The sequence below is a fragment of the Gadus macrocephalus genome, chromosome 11 (genome assembly GCF_031168955.1).
Source record: "Gadus macrocephalus chromosome 11, ASM3116895v1".
NCBI classification, from domain to species: Eukaryota; Metazoa; Chordata; class Actinopteri; order Gadiformes; family Gadidae; genus Gadus; species Gadus macrocephalus.
This window is the reverse complement of record NC_082392.1, coordinates 10844036-10870670: the sequence shown is the minus strand read 5'-3', so window position 1 is coordinate 10870670 and position 26635 is coordinate 10844036. Positions and strand designations below refer to the sequence as shown.

Sequence of the window (26635 nt, the reverse complement as noted above, 5' to 3'; positions counted from 1 at the left end):
AACCTAACGCAGGACTCTGTTGTCTCCCCAGGCCTTTGTCTCCCTCTGTCTGCTGTTCTGGGTACTGCACAATGGCTCCCAGCTGGTCCGCATCAAGAACAAGTCCAACTGATTCCAATCACACACCTGGATAATGTGCTTGGACTGTAAGGGTACATATATATTTAATATACCATAACTTAAACATAATGCTACAGTATAACCTCTTAACCAGTGTGGATTCAATTATTGTTATCTTTATTAATACGGAGTATAATGAGTGGATTATCTTTATACAATAACTGTATTAATGGGTATAAGTGTCAATGGTGCATATGGTACATATAATTTATTTGTACTTAAATAGAATGAAAAGTATGATTCTGATCGCTTAACATTGTTAAGCCTGCTAACTACATCAAAATGAATACGTATTTGAACTTGTTGTTGTGAATGAAGTAATGAAATGCAGTCAAATCACTGTGATTACACTGTAAGATATACAGGGAAAAACGAACATTTGAAATATAATGTGATGATATTGATTTAGCCTCATAGGTTTGTGTGTCTAGTTATTTCTAGGATGGTTGAAGCCAGTATGGATAATAGTGTTGATCTTAACATCTTAAACTTTTGATTTGCCATATAACCTCAAGAGAATGAAGTCTGTATTCCAGATAGAAGATTTCCTTTTACAGTCTTGGTTGACCAGGTGAGCTGCTCACAGGTGACAGTGGGTGCCTGGCTAATCGTCCGACAGGCCTACAAGGGTGTTTAATGTTAAGTTAAAGCGTGTGCACGCGGCGGGTTGCTACACTTTTGAATAGGTTTAGAATCTATAATTCAGCATGGACAGGTATGCGGAAGATAATGAGATGCATACACCTCTATACCTATATATCTACAAACCGGTATCTATACCCAGGCATGAATAGAAGAATGTTATCCGTTTTTTCTTCCTAATGTTATTGCAATGTTGCAAAACACCCCCAAAAAAGCGAACACTCCCCCCCGCCCCCCCTGACCGCCCCCTGTAAAGAGGATGTAGCGCCAATGTGAGCCACGCACCGGCCCCCCATTAAGGAGAGGTGTGAGGGTCCCCATCCGCTCTGCTGCACGACGACAGAGCCCATCCACCAGCAGATGGACTCCACCTGCTCCTCCTCCTAGCTGAGGAGAGTGTGGAGGAGTGACGCTCAGCGCACACCAGATGGTGCCATTACACCCTGCCCCCCCCCTTCATGGCCACTCGCCTACTACCAACACAACCCCACACACACACACACACACACACACACACACACACACACACACACACACACCCGCGCACACACACACACAGACACACACACACACAGACACACAAACACACACACACACACACACACAGACACACACACACACACACACACACACACACACACACACACACACACACACACACACACACACACACACACACACACACACACACACACACACACACACACACAGACACACCAACACACACACACACACACACACACACACACACAGACACACACACACACACACACACACACACACACACACACACACACACACACACACACACACACACACACACACACACACACACACACACACACACACACACACACACACACACACCGGGGATGCACACACTCTCGGCCCAGCGACAGCGGTTCATCGTACCGTCAACCGTAGCGATTCATGCGGAAGGTGGAGTGGGGCCGTGGTGTGTTGGTGGTGGGGGTTTGTTGTGTGATGTTGGATACATGCAGTGTGATGGTTCAGTTTGTGAGCGGTAGCCTTGTGCAAAGATTAGACTCCATAAGCCCCGTTAGAAAGTAGCTCAACCCTCATGAAATTGGTGAGTCTTGTTTCTTAAACAATTTTTTAACTCCTCTATTCAAAACTCGGACCATGTATCTTTATAATGAACCATTGCTGAAAAGGCTTACATCTGGGTGGTCCTCTTCATGGAAATTTAAGTTGACTAGGCACAAAAATGTATAGCCAAATAACTCTTTGGCCTGGATCTGCATGAGCATTTGTTAATAGTCATACTTTGGTGATGTAATAATTCAAAAGTTTGGTCAGTCATTTCTTCCATACAGTCAACCATGAATAAGTGCATTCTGAGGAGGAGCTGAAATAACTTGCAGAAAGCCTAGTGTCGCCAAGGAAGTTAAATCAGCAGTCGATTTGAGTTTGGATCACATCCCACTTACAGTTTTTCTCTATCCAGACTTGGTTCCTGTCCAATATCAGAACCTGTAATAAAGGTGTTGAAGAATTGCCTATCAAAACAAACTCACCACACACCCTGGAGGCCTAGTTACGGCCTGCATCCCATGTGCTCTCCTCTGGAATGAAATGTTGAATATAAATAAAATAGAATGATGGCACCTCAACCATGTGTGCGATTTTCCCAAAAATGCCTCACTTTCCGAAAAACATAATTGCCATCATGGAAAGAACCGGGAGAATCTGTCCAAATGTGAGAGGTTCTGTCTAGAAGTCTAAATCTAAAGATTTATTTTCTCATCTCCACACGTTTGGCAGATTATCTGTGATGAGCTCAGTGTGGTGTTGGTGTGGAAAAGGGAATTATGGGCTTATTCCGATAATACCCGTTTTTTCCCCTGGACGCGAGTGGCCTCATCTAAAATGAAACTGACACTTTTATGATATTCTTGTGAATGGAATATGGTGGAGCCGTATCCAGCAAAGAAATCCATGTTGCGGGTAAAACTAGTCACAGAGAGTAAACCTTCCTGATGCTATTGATATTGGCATATGAGTTGATTATTTGCCCATTTAATAGGTAGTATTACATTAAGCAGAGGACCCCAGGGTGCTAGGCAGGTGTTTGGTGTAACAGAGGTAATACAGAGATAATCGGGAGATAATATAAAGTCCCTGAGTTCAGGTGTTGCCCTTTTGGATTTTAATATGCCATTAGCATGGAGTCCTTTGGGTCGAGCGAAGAGGACTGAATGAATTATTTCATCTTACATAACAGCTCTTACGTGAAGGTGTTTATTTTTTTCAGTTTGTTTCTCTTTATTCAACTCTTTCAGCCTGCGGTTGCCACGGATGCTGCATGATGAAGTTAATTTGGTCTTTTACTTTGAAAAATAGGAAAGAGAGAGTGAATCTCTTCTATTTATGGATTGGTTGTTAGGCTGTTCTCGCTGTCAGCAGCCTGTGGATGCAGAGCTACTGTTGTATTGATTGCAGTATAAACGATTGGCCTTGTACCTTGTAGATGAGACAGCTCTGCTAATACGGCAGAGCTCTCCCTGAGGTGGCTCCTTCTTAATGGATGCCAGGGAAATTAAGTTTTAATTTGTCTTGACACCAAATGGAAGACTATTACATCTCGTGGTGCTTTCAAAATAAAAGCTCCCCAAAATAATCACAAAGCTAAATAATGTCACTGCTCTATCAGCTGTTTACACTGGGATGGCATTTTTTTTAAATCACATGCACACTTTGCACAGATGTTAAAAGCCTTGACTATTGCCTTTATATCCAGGACCCTGAACTGTAATCTTTTACATTTCTGTGTTGTTGTCCATTCATCTTTTTCTAAGCAGTCATCTTTTTGTTTCAAATGATGCAATATCCTCCATCCTTTAGTTTGTTTTTATTTATTCATCATACAAAGATCATATGATACAAGGAAAAAAATCAAAGGAGTAGGTGGGGAAGGTGGTATTCTTTTATTTCAAAATAAGAGTGGGGTGCCTAAATGTTAGTTCACATTTATTTTCTCTCATCGCCATGTTATTTTAGAGAAGGTTCTCTCCTTCCGCATCCTACCACGAGGAAAAATAATGTCCAGGTTTGTGTGTGTGCTTCTGTGTGTGTGCGTGTCTGTCTGTGTGTGTGTTCTGCTCAGTGGAATGACGATAAAGGAAAAGTCCACCTCTCCCACCTCATTCTACAAGGGGCGACAAAACGATACTAATGTACAGGTTTGTGTGTGTGTGTGTGTGTGTGTGCATGTGTGTGTCTGTGTGTGTAGATTGTTCTACTCAGTGGACTGAGGATAAAGGGGAGGTCACATCTGTGTCTCCCTACTCAGCAGCACACACCAGGGACACGTAAGCCACGTGCACGCCCACCGTGCACGCCCTCACCTGTGACATGGAACCCACTGAAGACCTCCACGCAACAGATCCTGGGACATAGGCTGATATTAATAACTTGGCGATAAGATGTCATAGAGATGATGAACATACATTGTACAAATGCAAATCTCCTCAATGTTGTATTCCCTTCACGCGTTACGTTTTTGGAGGGGTGTGTGTTAGCAATGCTGGCGTCCTCTGTGGACTACACAAGTGATGTAGACACAACGAAGCCAAACTATAAATCGGCTTTAAGAGCTCAGCAATGCTCCAAGTATATCCAGGTTAAGCGGTCACCAGGGACTGTAAAATTCCTCCCTTTTGTCATTACCAGTTTAATATTTATGTTTACAATTTTATACAGCGGAAACTAGTGAAACATCCCGGAAACGAATACACTAACTTAAGCGATCCTTAGGAGGGTATTTCGTTCAGCGTTTAGCCCGTCCTGGCGAGGAGGCAGATGGGCGAGTGAACAAACTGTGATTTGTTCCTCTGGTGCAGCAGAATGTTCCTGTGACTCGTGTTATGGTAATGACCTGGCACCCTCCTCCTGCACCCAGGACTCAGGGATGCCCCACTTTCACTGTACACATGGGTACGTGGGCACGTGTCTGGTACACAAATACACACACACACACAGATGGGCAGACCCCCACAAGCCCACGTGGTAGCACAACGCACGTCGCTGAAGAGAAATCAGACATACTGTCCGATTTATGAAGACATCTTCCACTGATACACTTTTTTAAACGAGGATTTCCCCTTATAAATAATCGTATATGAATCCTGTTGCACTTGTTTTGATCAAAGTACCAATGACGTAGCGATAGATTTGTGTGTGTGATTTGATCTGATCAAATTTAATTAATAGATATATAAATTCTGAGACAATACACAAATTCATATCCGACAAAAAAAACAGGACAGATGGCCCGTTCAATAGGTGAAGACAAACCTTTGATCAATAACCTATAGAAATTGGCCCGAGCAGATGAATCCTCCAAGGCTTAATTTTAAGAGGAACTGCAACCGAAGATCAATGAAATCTTCTCACATCGCAGCACATACTGCACATCTCTAGGAAAGTGCACAGCATTAAAGCAACAGTGTCACGGGATCAATTCATTACAGCCAGGACTGCAAGCGGTGAGGTCTCTGGGCACCAGGGATCCTAGGAGCTCTGTGGCCAAACCCCCCTTATGTAACATCCCCCATTAAGATACACTGTGTCCAACCCTGGATTCCACTCTGGGTCTGCTATAAATAGCCTAGCCAGCCAGAGGTTGGGTAGAGCGCCTATGCGACCACTAGGGAGCTGTGATGACACTGTGCGTAATGGGGGAGACACATGCACACTAACCCACACACTGATGGGATGGGATGACAGGGGGGATTTGGAGGAATATTTTCAGGGAAACAAAACGGAGGAAATCCTTCCTTTCTTCAGCATGCGTGGCAGCTCTGACTGCGTTGGTTTGACTGGCTAGTTCTGGCTGTCTCGAAAGGGAGACCTTTCTATGTTGTTCCCTCATATGCAACCCAAAGAGGGTGGAGGACATGCATTCGTTTGTATATATTCTCACACTGCCAATCCAAAAAAAAAGATCCACAGCAAACGTTGACCCTCACTCACAGACACCCAGAAAGGTTCACCAAGGACTTAGCCATCTGTGACCCACATGAGGAAGGGCTCCTGAATACCACCTCTGTACCATATGCAATACCACGAGTGCGGTTACGCAAGGCGTCGAAGCCGCCTGCATACCCCCACGCCACCAGACCGCATTATGACACGCGGCCGCCACCCGTGATCAATACGCAAACGATCAACGGCTCCCAGGTCATGCGGTTGCCCATGGCAAAAGACGGTGTTTTCATCCATTGGCTGGCGTCCGCCAAGGTGCAACTCCCAAATCGTCTGCGGCGCACATTGCGTTCTGAGAAACCCCACTACTACACAGACGCAGGGGTGACTCATCACGACGGCCCCGGTTGGACCATGTGCACGGTGGATGACCCGTTCCCGGAGAGGCCGCGGTGAAATGAAGAGCCAGCGTTGGCAATGGAGCCTGTTGTTGTTGTGAGCCCCGGGCATCATTACTCACAGTCTCACACACAGCGTGGGGCTCTCTACTGGGCTCTCTGTTTGTTGTGGGAGGATAATTGCTTCATTATTTACATTCTTGATATTTTCAATTCTGTATCTGCTCTTAAAGAAATCTATCTGAATATATATTGTTCCGACAGGTAGCTAGTCGTCGGTCATGCTTAGTAGCCCATGCCGTTCAGAAATGCCAGTTTCATAACTAAACCCATGCACCTCTTAATCATTCATGTATTAAGGGGAAGGGACTTGATGAGCACTTGTAGCAGCGGTGTCCTTCTCAATCCCGATGCAAATCCGACATGGTCTCGCATCCTCGGTTGTCGATTAATAAACCTCGCTAGGAAACACACCAGAGGTCGAGTGGTCGGCTGCAAAAGAAGAAGAAGGAGATGCAGGGAGGTTGGCGCTGCAGCGAGCAGCGACATTAGTGTGAAAGCAGGCTTGAACAGAACCCTTTGAGCCTGGTGTTGCCGAAGAGGCTGTGTGTGTTTATGTTGGCCCTGATGGGTAAGGCGTCGCGCCGACAGGGTGGCTCTGACACAGGCACTTTATGCTGCTATTTAAAGCATTCCTCAGCCCTGTATATCGTTGCGTTTGCAAACAGTTTCCCGTCTAGATGGAATCCGGTATCAGCTATTTTATTTATGGAATCCATTTTTATGATCGATGTGTGTTTTTTGGACCGAGGGACTTTTCTCCAAGCAAGCTGTCCTTGATGAGCATATTTGCCGTTATTTTCCTTCACCAATATAGACTTGCAAATAAATTATGAGATTTATAATGTCAGTCTTGAAAAAATGTCAGCAGTTATCATACATGGTAATAAAATGTTTAATCCTGTCCCTATCGCCACAAACCGACTCTGGAATGCGAAAAAAAAACAGGGGAATTTCCTCGGAAATAATTATTTGAAGGTTATTTATGTCTTTCTTAACATCCACATCCTTGAAATAACCATTGCACAACTAAAAACATCCATGAATGAACATTGGAACTCAGTAGTGGTTAGGGTCAGTCTGGGTGTGTTGAGAAATGAGTGTGTGCATTTTGAGCTGAAGCTACCAGCAGCTCTGGCAGGAGGAAACCTCAAACAAAAAAATAAAGAGAAGCACAAACAAACATAAAGGAGAGCATCAGTAAGACAGAATGACATATCGCCTGATTATCCTGCCTCTCTCTGCCCATTGGCCGTCAAATCAGTGAGGCAAACAACAACCGAGAAGCGTTGGGGACCAGATTTAAATAGAGCAATCTATAGAGCAATTGTAAGCGTTCCTTAACACATTGTTTCCTATAAAACATTAAGCAGTTTCATGGTGAATTGTAAATATATATTGTACAGATGGAATATAATCAGAGTCATTGAAATCCAGCTTGCTCTACATGTTAGAGACCACTGCTCCAGAGTCTAAAGCACCGACTCAGATCCGACCTTGATTGGACTTGCTTGCATAGCAACACCTTCTCCTCCTCTTCTCCTCTTCTCAGCGTCTGGTGTTCCTTCTCATACCCTCTCTCTTTTTCCTAAACTCTCCTCTTGAATATGTTTATATTTTCTACGACTCTCTCTCTTTGTCCATCTATCATCCCAAAGGAGAGAGTGTTCCTATAGTTTGGTCTCCATGGGCCGTCCATCTTGTTGAATATCGGCGCTACCGATGTGACACGCTACCGTAACAGGAGTGAGAATGAGGGGGGGGGGGGGCTGCTCCGGAACCCCCAGGGTTTAAAGAAGAGGAGAAGGGAGGGGAGGGACGTAACATAAGCAGAAAGAGAGAGGGTGAGAGAGGGAGAGAGAGAGTATAAATGGACGGTTCGGTGCTTGCCCTCATACACACTCCCTCTCCCTCCCTCATTTTTATCGTACATGCACACCTCCCCATCTCCCTCGCTCTCCATTCCCCTCGCTCTCGTTCTCTTGCTCACAATCTCAGTTCTCCGCATCCATCTCTCTCTCCTTTCCTCTCTCTCTAACAATCTTCCCCTTCTAGAGCTCTCTTATCCCCCTCTCTCTCTCTCTCTCTCTCTCTCTCTCTCTCTCTCTCTCTCCTTTCTTCTCCTCGCTCTTTCACATTCCATCCCCTCTGTCATTCTCATTCAGTATCTCTTGATAGCCCTCTCTCTCTTTTGCCGCTGCATGTCTCTCGCCCCTCACCTCTCTGCCTCCCTCGGTGCTGTCAGGGTGACAGGCGGTCACTGGAAGAAAACACAAAACCCTCAACAAACAGCAGCCTCACATTCTCATAGACTCTCTCATTCACTCTCTCTCCCTCTGAATCTTCCCCTCCCACTCTCTCACTCTCTTTCACTTGCTGCACACACACTCACATCCATACACAGAACACACCAGTCTCTCTCTCTCTCTCTCTCTCTCTCTCTCTCTCTCTCTCTCTCCCTCTCTCACACAAACACAAAAGACGATCGTAGGGGTTTCCGCTCCGAGATGAACGAGAAGAACATCGTTGATGTGGTGACCGTCGCTTGAGAAGGAGTAAAGATCCAACCTTCCTCCCTCTCCTCTTCCTACTTCTCCTCTTCCATCTCCATCTCCATCTCCACTCGCTTCAGCCGGCGCTGGTGCAGCAGGTGAGTGCCATGTTGATGCTGTTGGCTGTGAAGGCGCTACTCTCTCTCTCTCTCTCTCTCTCTCTCTCTCTCTCTCTCTCTCTCTCTCTCTCTCTCTCCCTCTCTCTCTCTCTCTCTCTCCCTCTCTCTCTCTCTCTCTCTCTCTCTCTCTCTCTCTCTCTCTCTCTCTCTCTCTCTCTCTCTCTCTCTCTCTCTCTCTCTGTGCTCTGTCTGCTGCAGTAGAACCTCAGTGGACCTCTCTCTGCTGAGGTTCTTTCACTGTGGTCACAGGCGGAAAAGGTTCAGATCAAACAGGAACCATTCCACGTGGTTCCCAGGGACTGATGTTTTGTGGACAGATGTTTAGTGGACAGATGTTGGGACTGCGCCGTAGATAGCAAACGTGTGGACCTGTTTGAGTTTCTGATTTGCGGTTGTTATGAAACAATGATGCTAGCAATGTATGCACTCAGACTGTTTGTAACGGATTAAAGCTTCCACCGATCACATACATACAGACAAATATTTACAATATATGGTACTATACGGTTTATTTATATATAGATATATCTATTTTAATGTCTGAGATTAAACACACGAGATGAATGATTGCTCCTAGGCATCGCTGCTAAGAGAAGAAGAAAACAATGTTTACAGTGCATGGGGCTACAGGCGGCACAGGAGCCATCTGTCTAGGCAGACTAGTGTATCCCATACATGTTAATGTGGAGGAACATGTATGCGTTGAAAAGGTTAGGACAGCTCTCAGGGGCACAGTTCGGGCTGCAGATTTGAAAGTTTATGAGTTTAATATTGTCACGTGCACAGAGCGTCAGTATATACTAGAGGACGGTGCTTATAGTTCATGCATGTACCTGGTGAGGTGGCTCGTGCTTGTAGGGCTATGTGTGTTGATAAACCATATTGGCCCACGACCAATGACTTCTTCTTTCTTGGTCTGTTCATAAATACACCCACACAGTTGATGAAAATGTTATCAAAATAGATGTTTACTTCCATTGATATCATCTGGGGTATATGCAGTGTTGAGTTTGGCTGACAAGCGGAGAGGGAGTTCCCAAAACAAAATCACTTAAAATGTTTAGATTATAATATTGCATGATTCTTTTATTAAAACGAAAGCCAAAAACCAAACTTCAAAAACCGACCATTTAAATAAAGAATTTAATATATATCTATTTTCAGTATTCATGCTGCTCCGTATCGATACCCTGTCGGACAGTGAAATATGCCCCCGCTTGTCCTGTACGTTCCTCTGTTGCCATGACAACAGCGTCTCTCCATGCGGTTCCTTCCTGCCTCCATGTCTTTCTCCCCACACCTCCCCCTCTCCCTTTCCCTGTCACCCGATTGGCCCTGCTGTCAGGCAGTTTAGGATGTCCCCTGCACTCTCGACCTACACCGTGTACCGCTTCTTACGATATTTAAGGTGGTCAGTCAGCAGTATTGAATATGTGTAGCAGAAGAGGAGACCCCTCACATAGCAACATTTACCTGACATCCTCTGTTTGGAAGTGGCTATTTGTACTACAATATAGGGCTAGAAGGCAAGATAGGAGGCATCATGTTTAGTAAGCGATACTCTGTCATATTGAGAGGTCTCAGGAGAGAAAAAGAGAGTAAAATCCAAAATCCACCTTACTATAACGTGACCTACGCTAATGAAAACTATGATTTAGCCACTTCTCGCAGTAGAAACCCTGTGGCAGTTTCCAACTCAATTATTTAAAGATTAATTGCGAAACAATGACCAAAAAACATTATCATGATTCATTATCATCATTCAGGCGGTGGTCATTCACGATGTGAAGTAGCGATGTGGAAGCCCTATTGCGATGACTCAAAATGTGTTGCTGTGACCCACGACAATGTAGAGAGTCGGCCATAAGTACTGTAAACAGCACACTTTGTGCGAGTATTGGAACCCCTAGCTCTGGCCGTGTGTGCGTCATTCCATCATTCCTTATAAAGCCACAGGGCCGATTGAACCGCTAATCCTGGCCATCTTAAACAACCCTCTAAACCAAACATGTTTTTGTTGAAAGTCGACTCCCCTCCATAGAATGGCTTTGACTCGGCACCAGACAGTGTTCTGAAGTTGAGTGGTTGTTATGCACAGAGGAGCGACTTTGTGATATCGCTAGTAAATCTTATGACGATCCCTTATGCAAAAGCATGTAAATGAGTTGGCAGGATCTCTTCATGAGGGTGGGGCTGGGGGTGGGGGCACACCAGTGTGTTTTGTGTACCTGGTGGTCTTTCTAGTTGACCATTTAAAGATGTTCATCTTCTCAACAATCCTATGATGGGTAATATCAAATATAATTTCAGCCGTGTATTTAACTTTGGGTGTTCAAATCACTGTTCAACTATTTACTATTGGATATAATAGTGTGCTAGTTTATTCATTTATCCAAAGCTACTGAAGTTCACTTAGTGAATGATCCAGCCTCTACACCTGGCTGCCCTTGCATAGAAGAGTATAGATGTTGAGTTCAAAACATGTGTATGACACTGAAAACACTGCTAATGGAACAAATCGCCCAACAATGGTTTCTCAGGTCATGTCACTCCAACCCGACATGTTTTTGGGTCTGTAGAGACCTTTTGAGAAGAGTACAAGAAAGATAATAGTCCCCCGACCATTAAGAAAGCACAGGAGTTGAGGGGGATTTCAGAGGTGAGTGGTGCGTGTGTTTGAGTCTGTGTGTGTGTGTGTATGCGTGTATGTGTGTGTGTGTGTGTGTGTGTGTGTGTGTGTGTGTGTGTGTGTGTGTGTGTGTGTGTGTGTGTGTGTGTGTGTGTGTGTGTGTGTGTGTGTGTGTTTGTAGGTGTGTGTGTGTGTGTGTGTGAGTGTGTAGGTGTGTGTGTGTGTGTGTGTATGCGTGTATGTGTGTGTGTGTGTGTGTGTGTGTGTGTGTGTGTGTGTGTGTGTGTGTGTGTGTGTGTGTGTGTGTTTGTAGGTGTGTGTGTGTGTGTGTGTGAGTGTGTAGGTGTGTGTGCGTCTCAGGAGGGGCTGGTGGGGAGGATTCCATGTACAGATGCTGTTGGTTGTTTTCTCCCCAGCGGGGGGGGGCGGGCCAGTGTGTTTCTGAAGGGTGCCATGCCTGCTGGTGATCAGAGAGGAGAGGGCCAGTGACATCATGACAGACCACGACAAGTGGGTCACACTGACCCCCACAGAGTTCTCCCTGCTCCAGGACTACGCCCAGTGTAAGTACTGTGTACGGGAGCGTGTGTGTGTGTGTGTGTGTGTGTGTGTGTGTGTGTGTGTGTGTGTGTGTGTGTGTGTGTGTGTTAAACTGTGTGTATGTGTGTGTGGGCAGACAGGTGTCGTGACACCTAGATGTTCTTTCACACTGTCAGTGAGTTCCCCTCCAAACTCCATTGAATACATAAGTAGTATTTTTCGTGAAGTTTGCATCAGTACAGCACAGTGTATTGCCCAGTCCATCATACTGTGCTTGGTTCAGTGGTGAAACTCATATTCAAGTGCAACATTTCTCTCTTCACTAGGTTTAATGAAGAGTCTGAATTCAACCATTAGGCAGCGCCAATGTGAAATGTACTAAGAACTGTTTGGGCTCCAAATGTTTAACTTAAAACCCAGAACAACACACAAACAAACACACACACACACACACACACACACACATACACACACACACACACACACACACACACACACAGCAATGTTCTTTCTCAAAATATTTATTCTTAAAGTAAAGTTTATATTACCAACAAAATTATTTAAGCATTACATCATTTGGAAAATGATTTATCCTGGTTTGAAGACACCTGCGCGTCGTCTTCACTTGAACAAAATCCTGGGCCCATTTTCACAAACCAAACACAGCAATAAAACTCACCAAGTCTCGGACACCAAACCACAAATCATGGGTCGGAACCCATCAACCTCATCTTCAGAAAGTGCCTTCCATTCCATCTGTATTAGATCTAGTAATAACCTTTCATAATGCATGTTCATCCCATAAAGATAACAATCTGTCCATATAAAGCCTATGTCACTGGCCTACCAGGCACAACGTGTTTCAGAGTCAATCCTACCCCACTGCTCGGCTCGTGGAAGTGTGGCTCCATTATGAGCTGTTCACGGTGCCAAGTCAGAAGCTAAATAATTAACGCTTTACGCAGGGGAGCTCTTCTACCCGCAAAGCGTTTTACTTGCCACTGACATTTATTTCCTTTAATTGCTTCTCCGCTGCTGTTCCCACCACTCTGTATGTCCCACTTATACTGTGCTCATATTGCTATATTAACACTCTTCTAGGCCTTTCGTTTTGGACTCATTTTCATTATTAACAGCCATTTGATTTGCAGAGTTTTTTTTATCACATAATTCCTGTTGTTTTATAGTTAATATTATGTATTTAATGTGTTTTTAAAAAACAAAAAAATGAAAAGTGGACATGAAATGTGACTTCAGCACCTCCTTAGAGAAAGTGAAGAAAGTGAACTATGTGTATGATAGACGACTTCGTACATACGTGTTTTACATTATACTTCCTTCTCTCTCTCTCTCTCTCTCTCTCTCTCTCTCTCTCTCTCTCTCTGTCTGTCTCTCTCTCTCTCTCTGTCTCTCTCTCTCTCTCTCTCTCTCTCTCTCTCTCTCTCTCTCTCTCTCTCTCTCTCTCTCTCTCTCTATCATTGTCACATGTCGTAGATAATGGTCGGTATTCTCCTGTACCTATCTTTCCCTCTAGCCTTCCCCCTCATGTTTTGACTCAGAGTGGTTCATGCTCTCCTGTATTTTCATGTGAGTGGGTTTTCTCAAAGTGAGTATTATCTCTCTCGGCACTACTTTAAGAGTACAATTTTAGCTCATAAGTACGATGGGAAAGGTTATATAATGGTTTTGAGCAGAAATTATTTGCCATATGCATTAGCCATATATATAACAGGCTTGACCTTCTAAAATAGTGTGTTTAAAGGATGATCAACCTTTACTTTACCTCGGTATGCTATGACCAACCAGACAGACACCATTGTACATCATACATTAGAGTGCATGCTGTTAACAAAACCAGAGGAGAAATAAATGTAAATTGTCAAACTTAAAAAATGATCCAACGCCTCCCATTGTTCTGACATTGTGATGGTATACTTGTTTTTGTGCGTCCATGTTGTCATACAAACTTGTTCACATACTTTGCATAACTCATTTGCATGTGTCCATGTGTTTTGCCCACATTTTCTATCCCATCTATTGTTGTGGCTCTTTATGCCTGTTTTTTGTTATTTTTTCTTTCCCAGGTTCGTGACTACTTAACAAACATGGCAGTTCGTTACTGGCCTTGGGGGGAGGGGGGGGGGGGGAGGGAGGCTGTGTGTGTGACGAGTGCGACGGACAATAAGCACTCCGCTCCCTAATCGTTTTGTGCAGAATAAATGCTAATGACTGTCAGCGGTTGATAATAATACGCACCTCTGCATTATTCCTACCCGGCAACAAATATTAAGGGGACCAGACGTCCCCTTCGTCTCCGTATAGGCTGTCAATACAATATCAAACATTCCTTATTCGAGAAGTCTACTATGACTTGTTTTTGGGTGGTTTACCAAAGCTTGAAACACAAAATCTTTTATTACATTTGCCATGGTAAGAATGTGCAAAATATTTCAGAAACCTTAGCATCAAATAGGTTGTTTATATGAAGAAGTCCAAATGACAAGTGTCCGCGTTCTCATTTCAGAAATCTTCTCAGCTTACATGTAGGCCTACTCCTTCCCTCGAGTGTGTCATGGGAGAATTGACGGCCGTGCACACAGTGCGCTGTATAAATAATAAATAAATAAATAAAATACCTTAAGTCTTTTGAGTCGAACCAGGCTCGAGGGCTCCGTGGAGAATCTAATCGAAGCAATCTAAACAGAATTGAATGTGTAAAGTAGAGCGGAGGTGAGCGGTGCTCCCCCGCGGTCTGGAACAACACTGTTATGATTCTACACAGGTATAGTGCCCCCGATATAGACATTTATCTTTCAGATCAGCCTCGCGTCTCAAACCAAACTCGCATTGTAAGAAAATCGGAAAAACTAAACTCAGACCAGGGTTGCCGCGGATCTTGAAAAGTCTTAAAAGTCATTCAATTTAATTTTTGATAATCAAGGTCTTAAATGTCTTAAAAAGTCTGGAATTATTGGGTGTGCGGCATTACATTTAATCGGGGGCAGAATTAATGAGCGGGTGTATATTTGTTCGGTTTTATGTTCTATTTTACAAACTACAATGTCCGATTGGTCACATCGATAGCATTCTTCTTCAGTGGCCGAATTGAACAGTTGGGCGAGTACGGCATCCAACATGCCCGGCTCCCTCTCGTCATTATCCGAGTCAGTGTCGCTGCTGTTGCCTGGCAGTTCAGTGATTATTCCTGCCTTCGTGAAAGCTTGGACCACAGTTGAGACTGATATATCAGCCCAGGCATCCACGGTCCATGGGCAGATAGTGGCGTAAGTAGCCCGGCGCTGTCTCCCCGTCTTGGTGAACGCGTGTTCGCCTTCTAAGGCCCCGTCCACACGAAGCCGATTTTTTGGTGAAACCGCATAAGTCTTGTCCGTTTGGCCGACCGTCCAGACGGAGCCGGCGAATCCGGTGCCCGAAACCGCACATTTCTGAAACCACCCTCGGAGGTGGTTTCAAATCTATCCGGACCTATGCGGTTTTGTGTTAGGATTCGTGTGGACGTCTGAAACGCTTGATGGCATAACGCCTCGTTTCCACATACGCACATTCTCGTATGCGATCCAACCGTCTCCGACCGAAAATCCATTCATTCCTATGTGATTCTCCGTAATGTCCGTTTTTCCTCCGAGACTCCTCCCCTCCGTAAAATTTCTGTCCGGTATGTCCGTAATATACGTTCAAAAAATTAAACTTTCGCCGTCGTTTTACGGAGATACCGTATGAAAGTTTGTATGTTTTTCACAAAACAAGTACCTGGCAGGCCAAACTCCTCACCGATCTCTTTCCAAGCCTGGTTGGTTTTGTTTTTATCTCTGTATATGTCGATCCTCATGTTCCAAAGTACCGGTCTCCTAAAAACTGCCATTATCATACGCTCCCCCATCTTTTGTCCGTAAATAAATTCATGTCCGTACGTAAAACACTAGCGACTCCTTCCGTAAATTTACGGAAGCACGGATACGAAAAACATACGTATGTGGAAACGAGGCTAGCCCCCCACCAGCTACGGGACGTCAGAGTTGCGTTGAATTTTTTATTTATTATTTTATTTGAATTCTTTTTGTAGCTTTAAATAAAGCCCCTTAATAAATGTAATTACTAACTGTACATTAAAAAGTATTTCTGCTCAATTTAAAAGGTTGAATCTCCTCGTGACTGAATGTTTGTATACAGCGGGCAGGCTTGATGCGCTCCACTTTTTTCTGTGGAGAACCAGCGCCTTGAATACAGCGTTTCTACAGCTCGATGCGGTTTCGAAATGACTCCGTCTTTACGGAGTGCGCCTTATAGTCTTTACGAAGTGCGCCTTATAGTGCGGAAAATACGGTAATTCACTGAGTTCTAGAAATGTTGTGTGAAATGATTTTCAAGCAGTCTTGCGGTGTCAGCTTGGTAGAAGGAACAGCAAGGTGTCCGATAGGCGGAGATCAGCGGGAGTGGCCAGTGAAGATGTGCATTGTGGTGCTTGGTGGGAGTTGTTGTCTTCAATCCACAAGCGCCAAAAAGTCACTTTCTGCCTTTTCTCGGTCAAGACGGCACCAAATTAGAATTTTATTTTATTATTCGACTACTTCTAGGACCCAGTTTCAATACATATTCATGCCTCCACCGGTGAAATACTCCTTTAAAGGTATAGACGTCTCGGTTATATAGAAGTTAAAGGTATAGACGTCTATTATATAGAAGCTGAATGTTTCCTGTAAAGGCCTAGCGATTAATCAGACCTTGGTAAAAAAACAACAACATTCAATCCATATGCATAGTGTTTGCACTATATTTTGCACTATATTTAAGTTATTTTGTTGTTTTCTGTCATAATTGTTATACCATAAGATTTGTTATTGGTAAGATGGAATTTGTTAAGAACGTTACTATTCATAATTCAAACTGAATAAAACTCATAATGAACAGAGTATATAGTGTATTGTCTCGATTTATTTGCAACGGTATTGGTATTAAATGTTCCTTTTAGAGGTCTTAAAAAGGTCTTAAAAGTCATTCAATTTGTATTTAAAAAATGTGTAGATACCATGACTCAGACCCTTCGACATAGGCAATCTACAATAACCATTCACAAACATTAACCACAATTCCTGCAATTGTTGCAAATCACAATGTTAGAAAGGTTTAAGTTTGCTTATGTAATTGTCCTACAGGAAAAAGGATATTAACTCTTTTAGACCCTAACCCTAACTCACCTATAGATTAACACCATTTCCATATTAAACATGAACACTATTAGTCAACATGAACACCATTCGTCAATCATTGCGAGACAATTTATTAACTGTTATTAAACTATTAATTGGGAATTTGTTCATTATCGAAAAAGCTTGAATTCTTTAATATGGTTGGTTTAGATGGTAATATCAAAGAATACACAATAATACAACATTTTGTCCAATTTTACGTGACATTTTGTTGGATGCAATTATCTTCTATTAGTTTCACCTGTGCCACTGAGATGAATCGCTGTTGACTCACAGCGATTTATAATACTGAAATTATAACACCCTCTGGTAATGTGATCCGCAGACTCGACCAAGAAGCTCAAAGATGTCCTCCAGGAGTTCCACGGGGATGGGGTGTTGGCCAAGTACAACCCAGAGGAGGTGTGTACACCTGTCATCAACACGGTTCTCCAGCATCTTTCATTTATTACAAGCAAATCCAAATGTTCAACCTATCACTGGTATCTTTCTCTGTTCTCTGCTGCCTGACACAGAAACAGGAAATCCTTAGCCAGGTAACTGTTGTTCCTACCTTTACTATCAGTAGGGTTGCGCTGCGTGTCTATAGTTCAGGTATTATTATTTTTTTTAACTGCAAAGTAAAATGTTAACCGTCCTGACACTCATGTATTATTTATTAAATAATTAAATTCGAGAAGCAATAAAATGGAAAGGTTACTTAAAAGAAGGCTTCCCATTATAAGGGCAGGATTGTTTGGTGAGTAAAATAAACTTGCTGTTTTCTGTCTGGTGTATTTTCCAGGAGATTGACTTTGAGGGGTTTAAGGTGTTCATGCAGACCTTCCTGGAGAGCGAGCTGCCTGAAGAGTTCTGTCAGCATCTCTTCTTGTCCTTTAGCAACAAGGGTCCCAGACCCAGTCCCTCATCCTGTGACAAGCCCAAGGTGTCTGGTGAGTGTATTCACAGCCCTGCACCCTAACAAGGCTCCCAGTTGTTTCTTGTTGAGGTCATGGTTTCATGAATATAGATAAGACACGCTTGTCTCCACTGCTGCTCCACTTTTCTGTTTGGAAAGCGTTTCCAGACAATTTTCCACAACTGTTATATCTACAGTAGCTTCTGGCAGCCCAACTGGTAGCCTAGTGTGTTACTAGATGTCTTCTTTTTCAAAGGGGGCTAAGAGGTTTTCTCTCAGCTGTTGTTTTAATCGAGTCATCAACTAAAAACCCACCCTTCGTTCTTCGTTGCTATTCTAATGATTTCAGAGGAGACTGAAAGGGGACAATGAAGGCAATTTTTGCCTTCATCGTATAATAATGTTGCTTTACGAGTTGAATATACACATGATATAGATATCTAATGCCACAATATATATGCAAAAATAAAAAATGGACACCAGTTTGTGGGTTAATTTTAGGGTCAGTGCATGAAGCCACAAAGTGATTAACTTGTTTGGCTGTGATAAGTCACTTAGTTGACAGCTTAGTTTCAAAATCTTTCTTTCATTGAATTAATCAAAATGCCTGTTTTTAATGCCAAACTACCCTTCCAAATAATATGTACATTGATTGTTTCTTCAGAGGTGCTATAGTACAAGGCCACATGACTCTAGCCGTTGTTTGACCCAGTTAATGTCCAGAGTGGCCCAGAATGCTCTGGAGTTGTGAGCGAGTGTTGATTGGTTCATCATTGATCTGATGTCAATCAGCAGGAGCTAGTGTGTAGGCTCCTGCCAATGTTTTGGTTTATGACTCACCAGGAGAACAAGCACTGTCCACTGTATGGCATAGATAGAGCAGGACAGTGTAGGTTCCTGTCTGAGGGACATTTCCTTTGAAACCCTAACCCTAACCCTAACCCTAACCCTAACCTAACCCTGACTGCTCCTGACGAGCTGGCTGTCTCCTTGGGTGGGTGACTCCGCCGTCGGTGTGTGAATGTGTGAATGAATGGTTGTTAGTCGCTTTGGATAGAAGCGTAAGCAAAATTCCCCTAAACGTAATATGTTTGGTGCTGGCATCGGGGGGGATACCCCGGGATACCCGATAGATGCATTATAGTGAATAATGAGCTCATTTTGAGCAGGCCTATAGTGTTAGGTCCTTCTACAGTCGTATGCTGATCGTACAAATCCAAACCACCCAAGGAAAATAAATCAATAAATGGCATTAGAGCTGAGACCAACTGCAACTGTAACCCTCTCTAAACACACATAGCCCCCAACAGCCCCCCACAGCCAGCGGACCCCCTCCTATCCAGGGTCTGGGAGAGCAGAGCAGAGCAGGCCTGCAGGGCCATGAATATTAGATGCGGCGGTGCTGGTGGTGATGGAGCCGCTGACCTTTCCTCCGGGGTTCTCTCTGCAGGGCTGAAGCTGATAAAAGGCACGTCGACCCCCCTGAAGACCCCCCCCCCGGCGGCGGTGGTGGTGGCGGCGTCCCCGCCCCTGAACTCGGTGCAGCTGAAGGACATCGTGTGCTACCTGTCCCTGATGGAGGGCGGGCGGCCTGAGGACAAACTGGAGTGTGAGTGGTATACGAACCCCGCCTCCTCCTCCTCCTCCTACTCCACCTCCTGCTCCACCTCCTTCTCCTCCTCCTACTCCACCTTCTCCTCCTTGTCTGCCCTGTACTCCACCCGCTCCTTCTCCTTCTCCCCCCCCCGTCCACCTTTTCCGCTTCCTCCCTCTCCGCCTTCACCACCACCTCCTCCTTCACCTCCTCCTCCTCCCCCTCTTCAATCTCTTCCCGCTTCTCTGCCTCCTCCCACACTACCTCTTCCTCCTCCTCCTCCTCCTCTGCCCCCTCATTCTCCTCCTCCAACACCTCGTCCTCCTCCTCCTCCACCTCCTTATCGGCGTCCTCCTCCTCCACCTCCTCCTCTGCTTGTGTCGTTCTGTTGTGTTAAACAACCTCTACAGTCACTGCTTTTCATTCTCCTATCATACATGTAGTTGCAGAACACACGGCCACTTTGTTGAATTAAAACATCGAGAGAAAAACATATAGTCCATAGAAAAGGTATTCTTTAATAAATGTGTGTGTGTGTGTGTGTGTGTGTGTGTGTGTGTGTGTGTGTGTGTGTGTGTGTGTGTGTGTGTGTGTGTGTGTGTGTATTTGTGCGTGCTTGCATGTAGTCAATTGTAGATATAAATTGGATAGTGTTATGTTATTAGACCTTGTTTGTGTTTGTCTTTTGCCAGTTATTTATTAAAGCATCATATTATTATTCTCCTTTTTGATGGGAGCCCCCTAGCCTCCCTTCTATTATTTAATAGTACAACTGTGTGTTGTTTTCTCTCTGCGAGTCTTCCTCTCCCTCTCTCCCTCTCTATTTATCCTTTTATTATTTCTCTCCTCTGACAGCAGCCGACCATTTGCTCTACTAGCAACCGTTTAGCGCCTCGTGTTCTCAGCTTAGCGAGGTCCTGGCATATCGACAGCAAACATCTCCGTATTTCATTCATCACATCATGAATTCAGCAGGCAGGCCGCACGCAACTTAATGCTACATTAAGATTAAAGTTACATTACTGCCATTGCATTACGGAGCCACATTATGGAGGGAGATGCGCATTCATTAAGGATAGGGAAATGTGTAAATAATTCAGAAGGCGTGATGTGCATAGCTGCACATCATGACGTTGGCTGTATTTTTTTTTAACTACCAGCACTGCAGATGTGTCTATAAAGCCATGTGCCCCCAGCCGCCGCCACCACCACCTTTCTCCCCCTCTATGTTGGCACCCTCCTTCTCCTCGGGTCTACATCAAGCAAATGCAGCCCTCTGCTGGTTGTTGGAGGAATCACACCATTTTCAGACTGGCATAATGTTTGTGTTGTTGATGGGTTTAGCTTCTGGCCACAATTTGGCCTACATTCAGGAGAGAGTCGTTTTTACCTTAAAAAAAAAAAACACCAAATATATATTTAGCACGCAACTTATAGCTAGGCTAAACCAACCAACTGCCGAAACCCTGTTTAGTCCAAGAAAAATTGTACCATCCTCCTGTAGCCATTTAGTTCACCACAAACACCTCGGAAATCTGCAGCTTACCACCGCTTTTCGTACTGTTCCGTTTCAACACCTAGCTCAGCCTGTGGGTGTGGGAGTGGGACAAAGCACCACACTCCACACACTCCTCACACTCTATACACACACACATAGGCACACACACGCACACAGCAAGAGGAAGCTGTCAATTAGCTCCTCGTTAGTGGATTGATCTAATAGATCTTTGACGTCAGCCCCCTCATCGACACCTACACACTCACACTCATGCATGCACGCACGCAGGCCTGCTTCCACGCAGATACACACATACATGCACGCAGACACACACGTACACAAGTGCACACATGCACATTCACAAATATACACACACAGAACCACATTCACACACACACACACACACACACACACGCACTCAACCACACATATATATAGACATACACACAAACTCAAAACAGCCATGCACATGCCTCACACACAATACACCCACACACAGACACAAAAAAACATCAAATAAACTAAAAGACACACAAAATAAACACACACACATACACACCACTAAAGCCCCAATAAAGCAGTTTTACCAGCCAATCCCGACCACAGTACCGGGGGTCAAAAGGAGCCCGCACCATAGCACTAGCATAGTAATGGAGTAGTTTAGAAATGGGTATTGTTGTTTATGACTGTTTCAATATTTCGCTATGACGCCATAGCCAGTTGATAGGGAAGTTATGCGTTGCCATGGAGATGTGCGTGCAAGGAATAAAGCACTGTTTTTTATTACTCTGGCGATGTGCGTGAGCATGTTTTATACCTCTGCGATCGATTGCAAGTGGGAGAAATTGATAAGGGCTTTCTGTGTCAGACGCTCATTTAAAACACAACCCAACAGCAGCTTCTCGGGTGCAGTGTGTCTGCCTGTTGGGGTTGTAAAGCTTGCATGGTTTTAACGGGTGTGAAAAGCAAAGGGCTCTCTTGTCTCCATCACAGCACCCAGCTGATTCTGACTGTGTGCTCTTTGCTCTGGTTGTCTTATCTCCATCTCAACACCCAGATGATTCTGACGATATGCTCTCTGCTCTGTTTGTCCCCCAAGTCATGTTCCGTCTCTACGACACCGACGGGAACGGCTCTTTGGACAGCTCGGTAAACAAACCTTTGTGTTTCGCTTCTGTCAAATTTGTTTATTGAAAGTACAGAGTTGTTTATTCAGTGTTTTTTTTGTGTATGTGTACAGCCCTTTTGTTATCTTCAAAGAGACATCTTCTATTGAGGTTGCGCTCCATGCAGTGCACTTGCTGACTACAGTAGTCTACTCTTTCTCTGGAGACGACATGTTAATTGTTCTGCCATTTGTTTCCTCCTTAAAGAAACAATGTAATTAAACCATCAATGTCACAGAGCTGTGTTTATTATTGCCCTTTGTGGATCTAATGGGTCGATGAGACACATTTACTCAAATAAAAGATAAACCTTGCCTGTCTTTGTATATTGGATTGGGTTATACCGTCGGAAATATATTTCTTGAAACTGCATATCATTCATTGTCAGATTCGAGATTCCTTTATGTTCAAAGACACAATTTTATTTTCAAAGCTTCTTTTTATCCTTGTTGAATAATTTTGTTTCCAAACGATCTGTCCTTCTGGGTTGCAGTAGGGTTCTGAACAAAGGTTTATTTGTTAGTCCAATTCTAATGTAACAACATGTAGAACGTAATGCACAGTGTCCTCAGGTGTGGGCTAGTTAAAGTGTCCTTATAGAACCATGATTAGGGACGTTTCTTTATGTTATGCAATGTCTTGGTCGAGTCATACATTTATTTGCAATGGCCCATTAGCTCGATATTGAAATTTGTGATCCAGAGGTTGTTACTTGCATTACAATGCATTGTAGTTACAGATAACAATAACAACCATAGCAAAAACAACAATTCAACCAATTTATACAGCAGAATTATAAATAGATACACAAATTACCATAAGCCTAACATTTACCAGAAAATAAAAAAAGCTAAGAAGTCACTTAGCTAAATGTGTTTCAAAACAAGTCCTGAAGCAGCAGTAGCGGTGCAGGAGATGTGGTAAGAGTAGAACTGGAACCTGCAGTGGTATAACAGTACTTGGGTCTGTGTGCAGGAGTTGGAGCATATCATCTCCCAGATGATGCACGTGGCTGAGACCCTGGAGTGGGATGTGACCGAACTCAAACCGGTGAGAGTCAATAATCCACTGTACAGATCAGGGGGGATTCCCTCCCGCCCACACTATTCATAGGTCACACATCACAGCGTCCAGCGGTTATCTCCTTCGTCCCACGCACTATGGCCCACACACAGAGTCCCGCCACTTTTTTCGATTTCCAATTCTTTATGAACTGGAACATGATGGTCCCATTAGACTGTACTTTGAACACTATCCAAGGACAGTGATGTATTCTGAGAATGTGATGTCATTCCTGCTAAAATGTCAATGACGTTGTTTGTAATTTTATATCGGAGATAAAGCTGTTTTGTTATGTTGAGCATTACTGTATTTTATGATTATTGTTTAAAATTGTTGATGATGTAACAGTTCTTGTAACGTGTATAGAAGTACTGACATTTGTACATTGAAGAGGAACTCAAAGCTCAATTAACCAATCAATAATCAAATGAACAAAAACAAAACAATGAAAACCATAGAGTACATGTTTCATTACCAGGGGCACTCTGGGATATGTAGTTTGAATGACACAGCTCCCCATGTGTGTCTCCAGATCCTCCAGGAGATGATGCAGGAGATCGACTACGACCACGACGGGGCCGTATCCCTCGAGGAGTGGATCCAGGGGGGCATGACCACCATCCCCCTGCTGGTCCTGCTGGGCCTCGAGACTGTGAGTCAGCACAAACCTAGGAGCACAGATCATGAGTCAGCAGACCCAGATCATGAATCGTAAGAAACCAGGGGACCAAGATCACCAGTCATCAGAATCCAGGACGCTGATCACAAGTCAGCAGAAATCACAGACCCAGTTCATGAAAGCGTGATTCCTCCTGGAATACACTCACACAGACAAATGTCGGCACATGAAAGGAAGTTTGAGAATTGACCTAGCAACTTTGTGATTGCGGAAAAAATACATACCATCTTGTATGGTTCATAGCTCATTGTGCTCATTGGTCATTAGAAAAACAGAGGCTTTGCCAAGCTGCTAAGGAAGGAATCCACACATCGACCATTAGTTTGGAGTTGGTCTGCTGTCGATTTCAGTAGATGAATAACAAGTATTGCCCAACAGCTATTACCCCTCTATTATTAACCACCTGGAGAACAGCACAGAACAGCCACTTGTCTCAGGCACTCTCGTAGCGTGACATGGTCATGTCGGTGAACTGGGAGGCCAGTCTATCGTCACACATAGTTCAAGAGGCTCGATGAGATCCGAAATGAATGAAGAGGTATTTACATGACATGCTCAGATTAAATTTGCCCTTCTCAAGCCGTACTTGATGGGTTTGGAAATGAGGTTCCTCGGTTAAGTGACCCTCTGCTTAAACTTACCAGGTCAGCATGGATACATGTTCACTGAACAGTTCGTCATAATGGAGAAATCCCTAATACACGTAGAAGGCAGGGAACACGTTTGGCCGCTAGATGGCGCTGTGTGCTCAGTTCCTGTATGTGGCGTTCGGACCAACAGGTGTATTGTCATTTGTTATTTTTGCTATTATGCATAGGCAGATTGGATTAAATTAATTCATTGATACCTTTACTGTATTGGGTGGAGAGCCATCTGACTCCCCAGTTAGGGTTCAGTTATTATATTTATGTCGTCAACAAACAAAAAAATGATGATGTGATGTCAATCAATCATCACCGTATTTATTTTATTCAATTCTGGCCCGTGATTGGGGAATTATATATTATAAATGTTATTTCTATAGGGCAGCTTGTTCACCATCCCAAACAAATACATGTATGAACTCAACAAAGAGAAAATGGTATGATTCACTCATTATTTAATTCAGAAGACTCAATTATTCAATTAATCCAGTAACTAATTGGTTTCTAATATGTGAATTAACGGCGGTTTTAACCGGTTAATCAGTCATGGTATTAAACTCATCCTCTCCTCTCTCTCTCTCTCTCTCTCTCTCTCTCTCTCTCTCTCTCTCTCTCTCTCTCTCTCTCTCTCTCTCTCTCTCTCTCTCTCTCTCTCTCTCTCTCTCTCTCTCTCTCTCTCTCTCTCGTCTCCAGAATGTGAAGGATGATGGGCAGCATGTGTGGAGGCTGAAGCACTTCAACAAGCCGGCCTACTGCAACCTGTGTCTCAACATGCTCATCGGCCTGGGCAAGCAGGGCCTCTGCTGCTCCTGTGAGTCGTGGTACCTCAGAGCGCCGTGCCGCCTAAACTGTGGATATTTAGTGTCCCGGTCAGGACACATTTACTACTTTACTACTGTAAAGGCAATCGGTAGAACGTTGGCAGAGGCACATTGCATGCAGGACATACTGGCACACAATACACTTTAATGCATCTTCCGTCGTTATGGACGGACGAGCTATGTTGAAGTCTTGTGGAGTTGGAGAGATTGAATTACATGATCACCATATCCCAGAGGAAGATTATTTTGTTGATTTCATTCGCAAAACAATATATTGACTTGAACCGTTTTAATTCCGTCTGGTTTTGAGCACCTTTAATACATTGTATTTATCTTCGTTTTAAGTGTTAAAACTAGGTTGGTCACCCATGGACACATTCAAACGACCTCACAGAGACAAATATATATATATATTTATTTATACATTTATTACATTTCAGTAACTTTTCTTAGATTGCATTACGCAAACCTCGTTCAATACACAACATACCAATGACAGAACAAATCTGGCCATATATAGTGCTTTACAGGCAGGGATCACATGTTAAAATTGTGATTGTGAAAAAGAATACATTTAAATGGACTCTGATTCTTAATTGTGCTTTAGTTTTTCTTGTTGCTGTTGTGTTGTTGTCCTTTTCCACAAACACTTGCGTTACTGTTACAGTCATAATAAAGATGTCCTTTTTCCCTCTCTTTTCATCATTCTAGTCTGTAAGTATACGGTCCACGAGCGCTGCGTGGCTCGGGCGCCGGCGTCCTGCATCAAGACCTACGTCAAGACCAAGAAGAACACGGAGGTGTGTCCGATTAGAGAGCTGGCGGGCAGGCACGCACGGATCAGAGCGAGGGACCCTCTGCCTCTAATAGAATTAACACGACTCAATCTGCCACTAAGCATTGATAATTACAGCGCTAAGCTCCACAACACTGCGGCTGCTTACCAGAACCTGCTTTGTTTGCTTTTGGATGCTTTTTGTCCTTTTTCTCTTTTTCAAGCTGGTGTTTCTGTTAATGGCGTTTTTATTTTGTTATTTG

At 43.8% G+C, this 26635-nt stretch overlaps 2 protein-coding genes and 1 long non-coding RNA gene across 4 annotated transcripts in view; all 3 read left to right on the top strand.

Annotated features, from left to right (window-relative positions):
- The window catches only part of agmo (alkylglycerol monooxygenase), a 25900-nt gene extending 25238 nt beyond the window's left edge, over positions 1-662 (top strand). Inside the window, exon 11 of the mRNA XM_060065253.1 lies at positions 32-662. Coding sequence (XP_059921236.1) covers positions 32-112 — 81 coding nt within the window. The 3' untranslated portion in view covers positions 113-662. The remainder of the gene's footprint in view (positions 1-31) is intronic.
- Positions 663-8045: 7383 nt separating this feature from the next.
- Positions 8046-26635, top strand: part of dgkb (diacylglycerol kinase, beta) — a 55390-nt gene continuing 36800 nt past the window's right edge. The window contains exons 1-11 of one of the 2 annotated variants that reach the window (XM_060064706.1): positions 8047-8817; positions 11884-12030; positions 17561-17637; positions 17751-17771; positions 18020-18167; positions 19584-19742; positions 22325-22374; positions 23367-23441; positions 23986-24105; positions 25470-25587; positions 26309-26397. In XM_060064706.1, coding sequence (XP_059920689.1) covers positions 11961-12030; positions 17561-17637; positions 17751-17771; positions 18020-18167; positions 19584-19742; positions 22325-22374; positions 23367-23441; positions 23986-24105; positions 25470-25587; positions 26309-26397 — 927 coding nt within the window. In that variant the 5' untranslated portion in view covers positions 8047-8817; positions 11884-11960. Of the gene's footprint in view, positions 8818-11883; positions 12031-17560; positions 17638-17750; positions 17772-18019; positions 18168-19583; positions 19743-22324; positions 22375-23366; positions 23442-23985; positions 24106-25469; positions 25588-26308; positions 26398-26635 lie in introns of both variants that reach the window. The other variant, XM_060064707.1, reaches the window with a different exon arrangement.
- LOC132467428 (uncharacterized) lies at positions 13307-16938 on the top strand. Its single transcript, XR_009528018.1, has 2 exons — positions 13307-15308; positions 16603-16938. It is a non-coding gene; the product is annotated as an uncharacterized LOC132467428 (long non-coding RNA).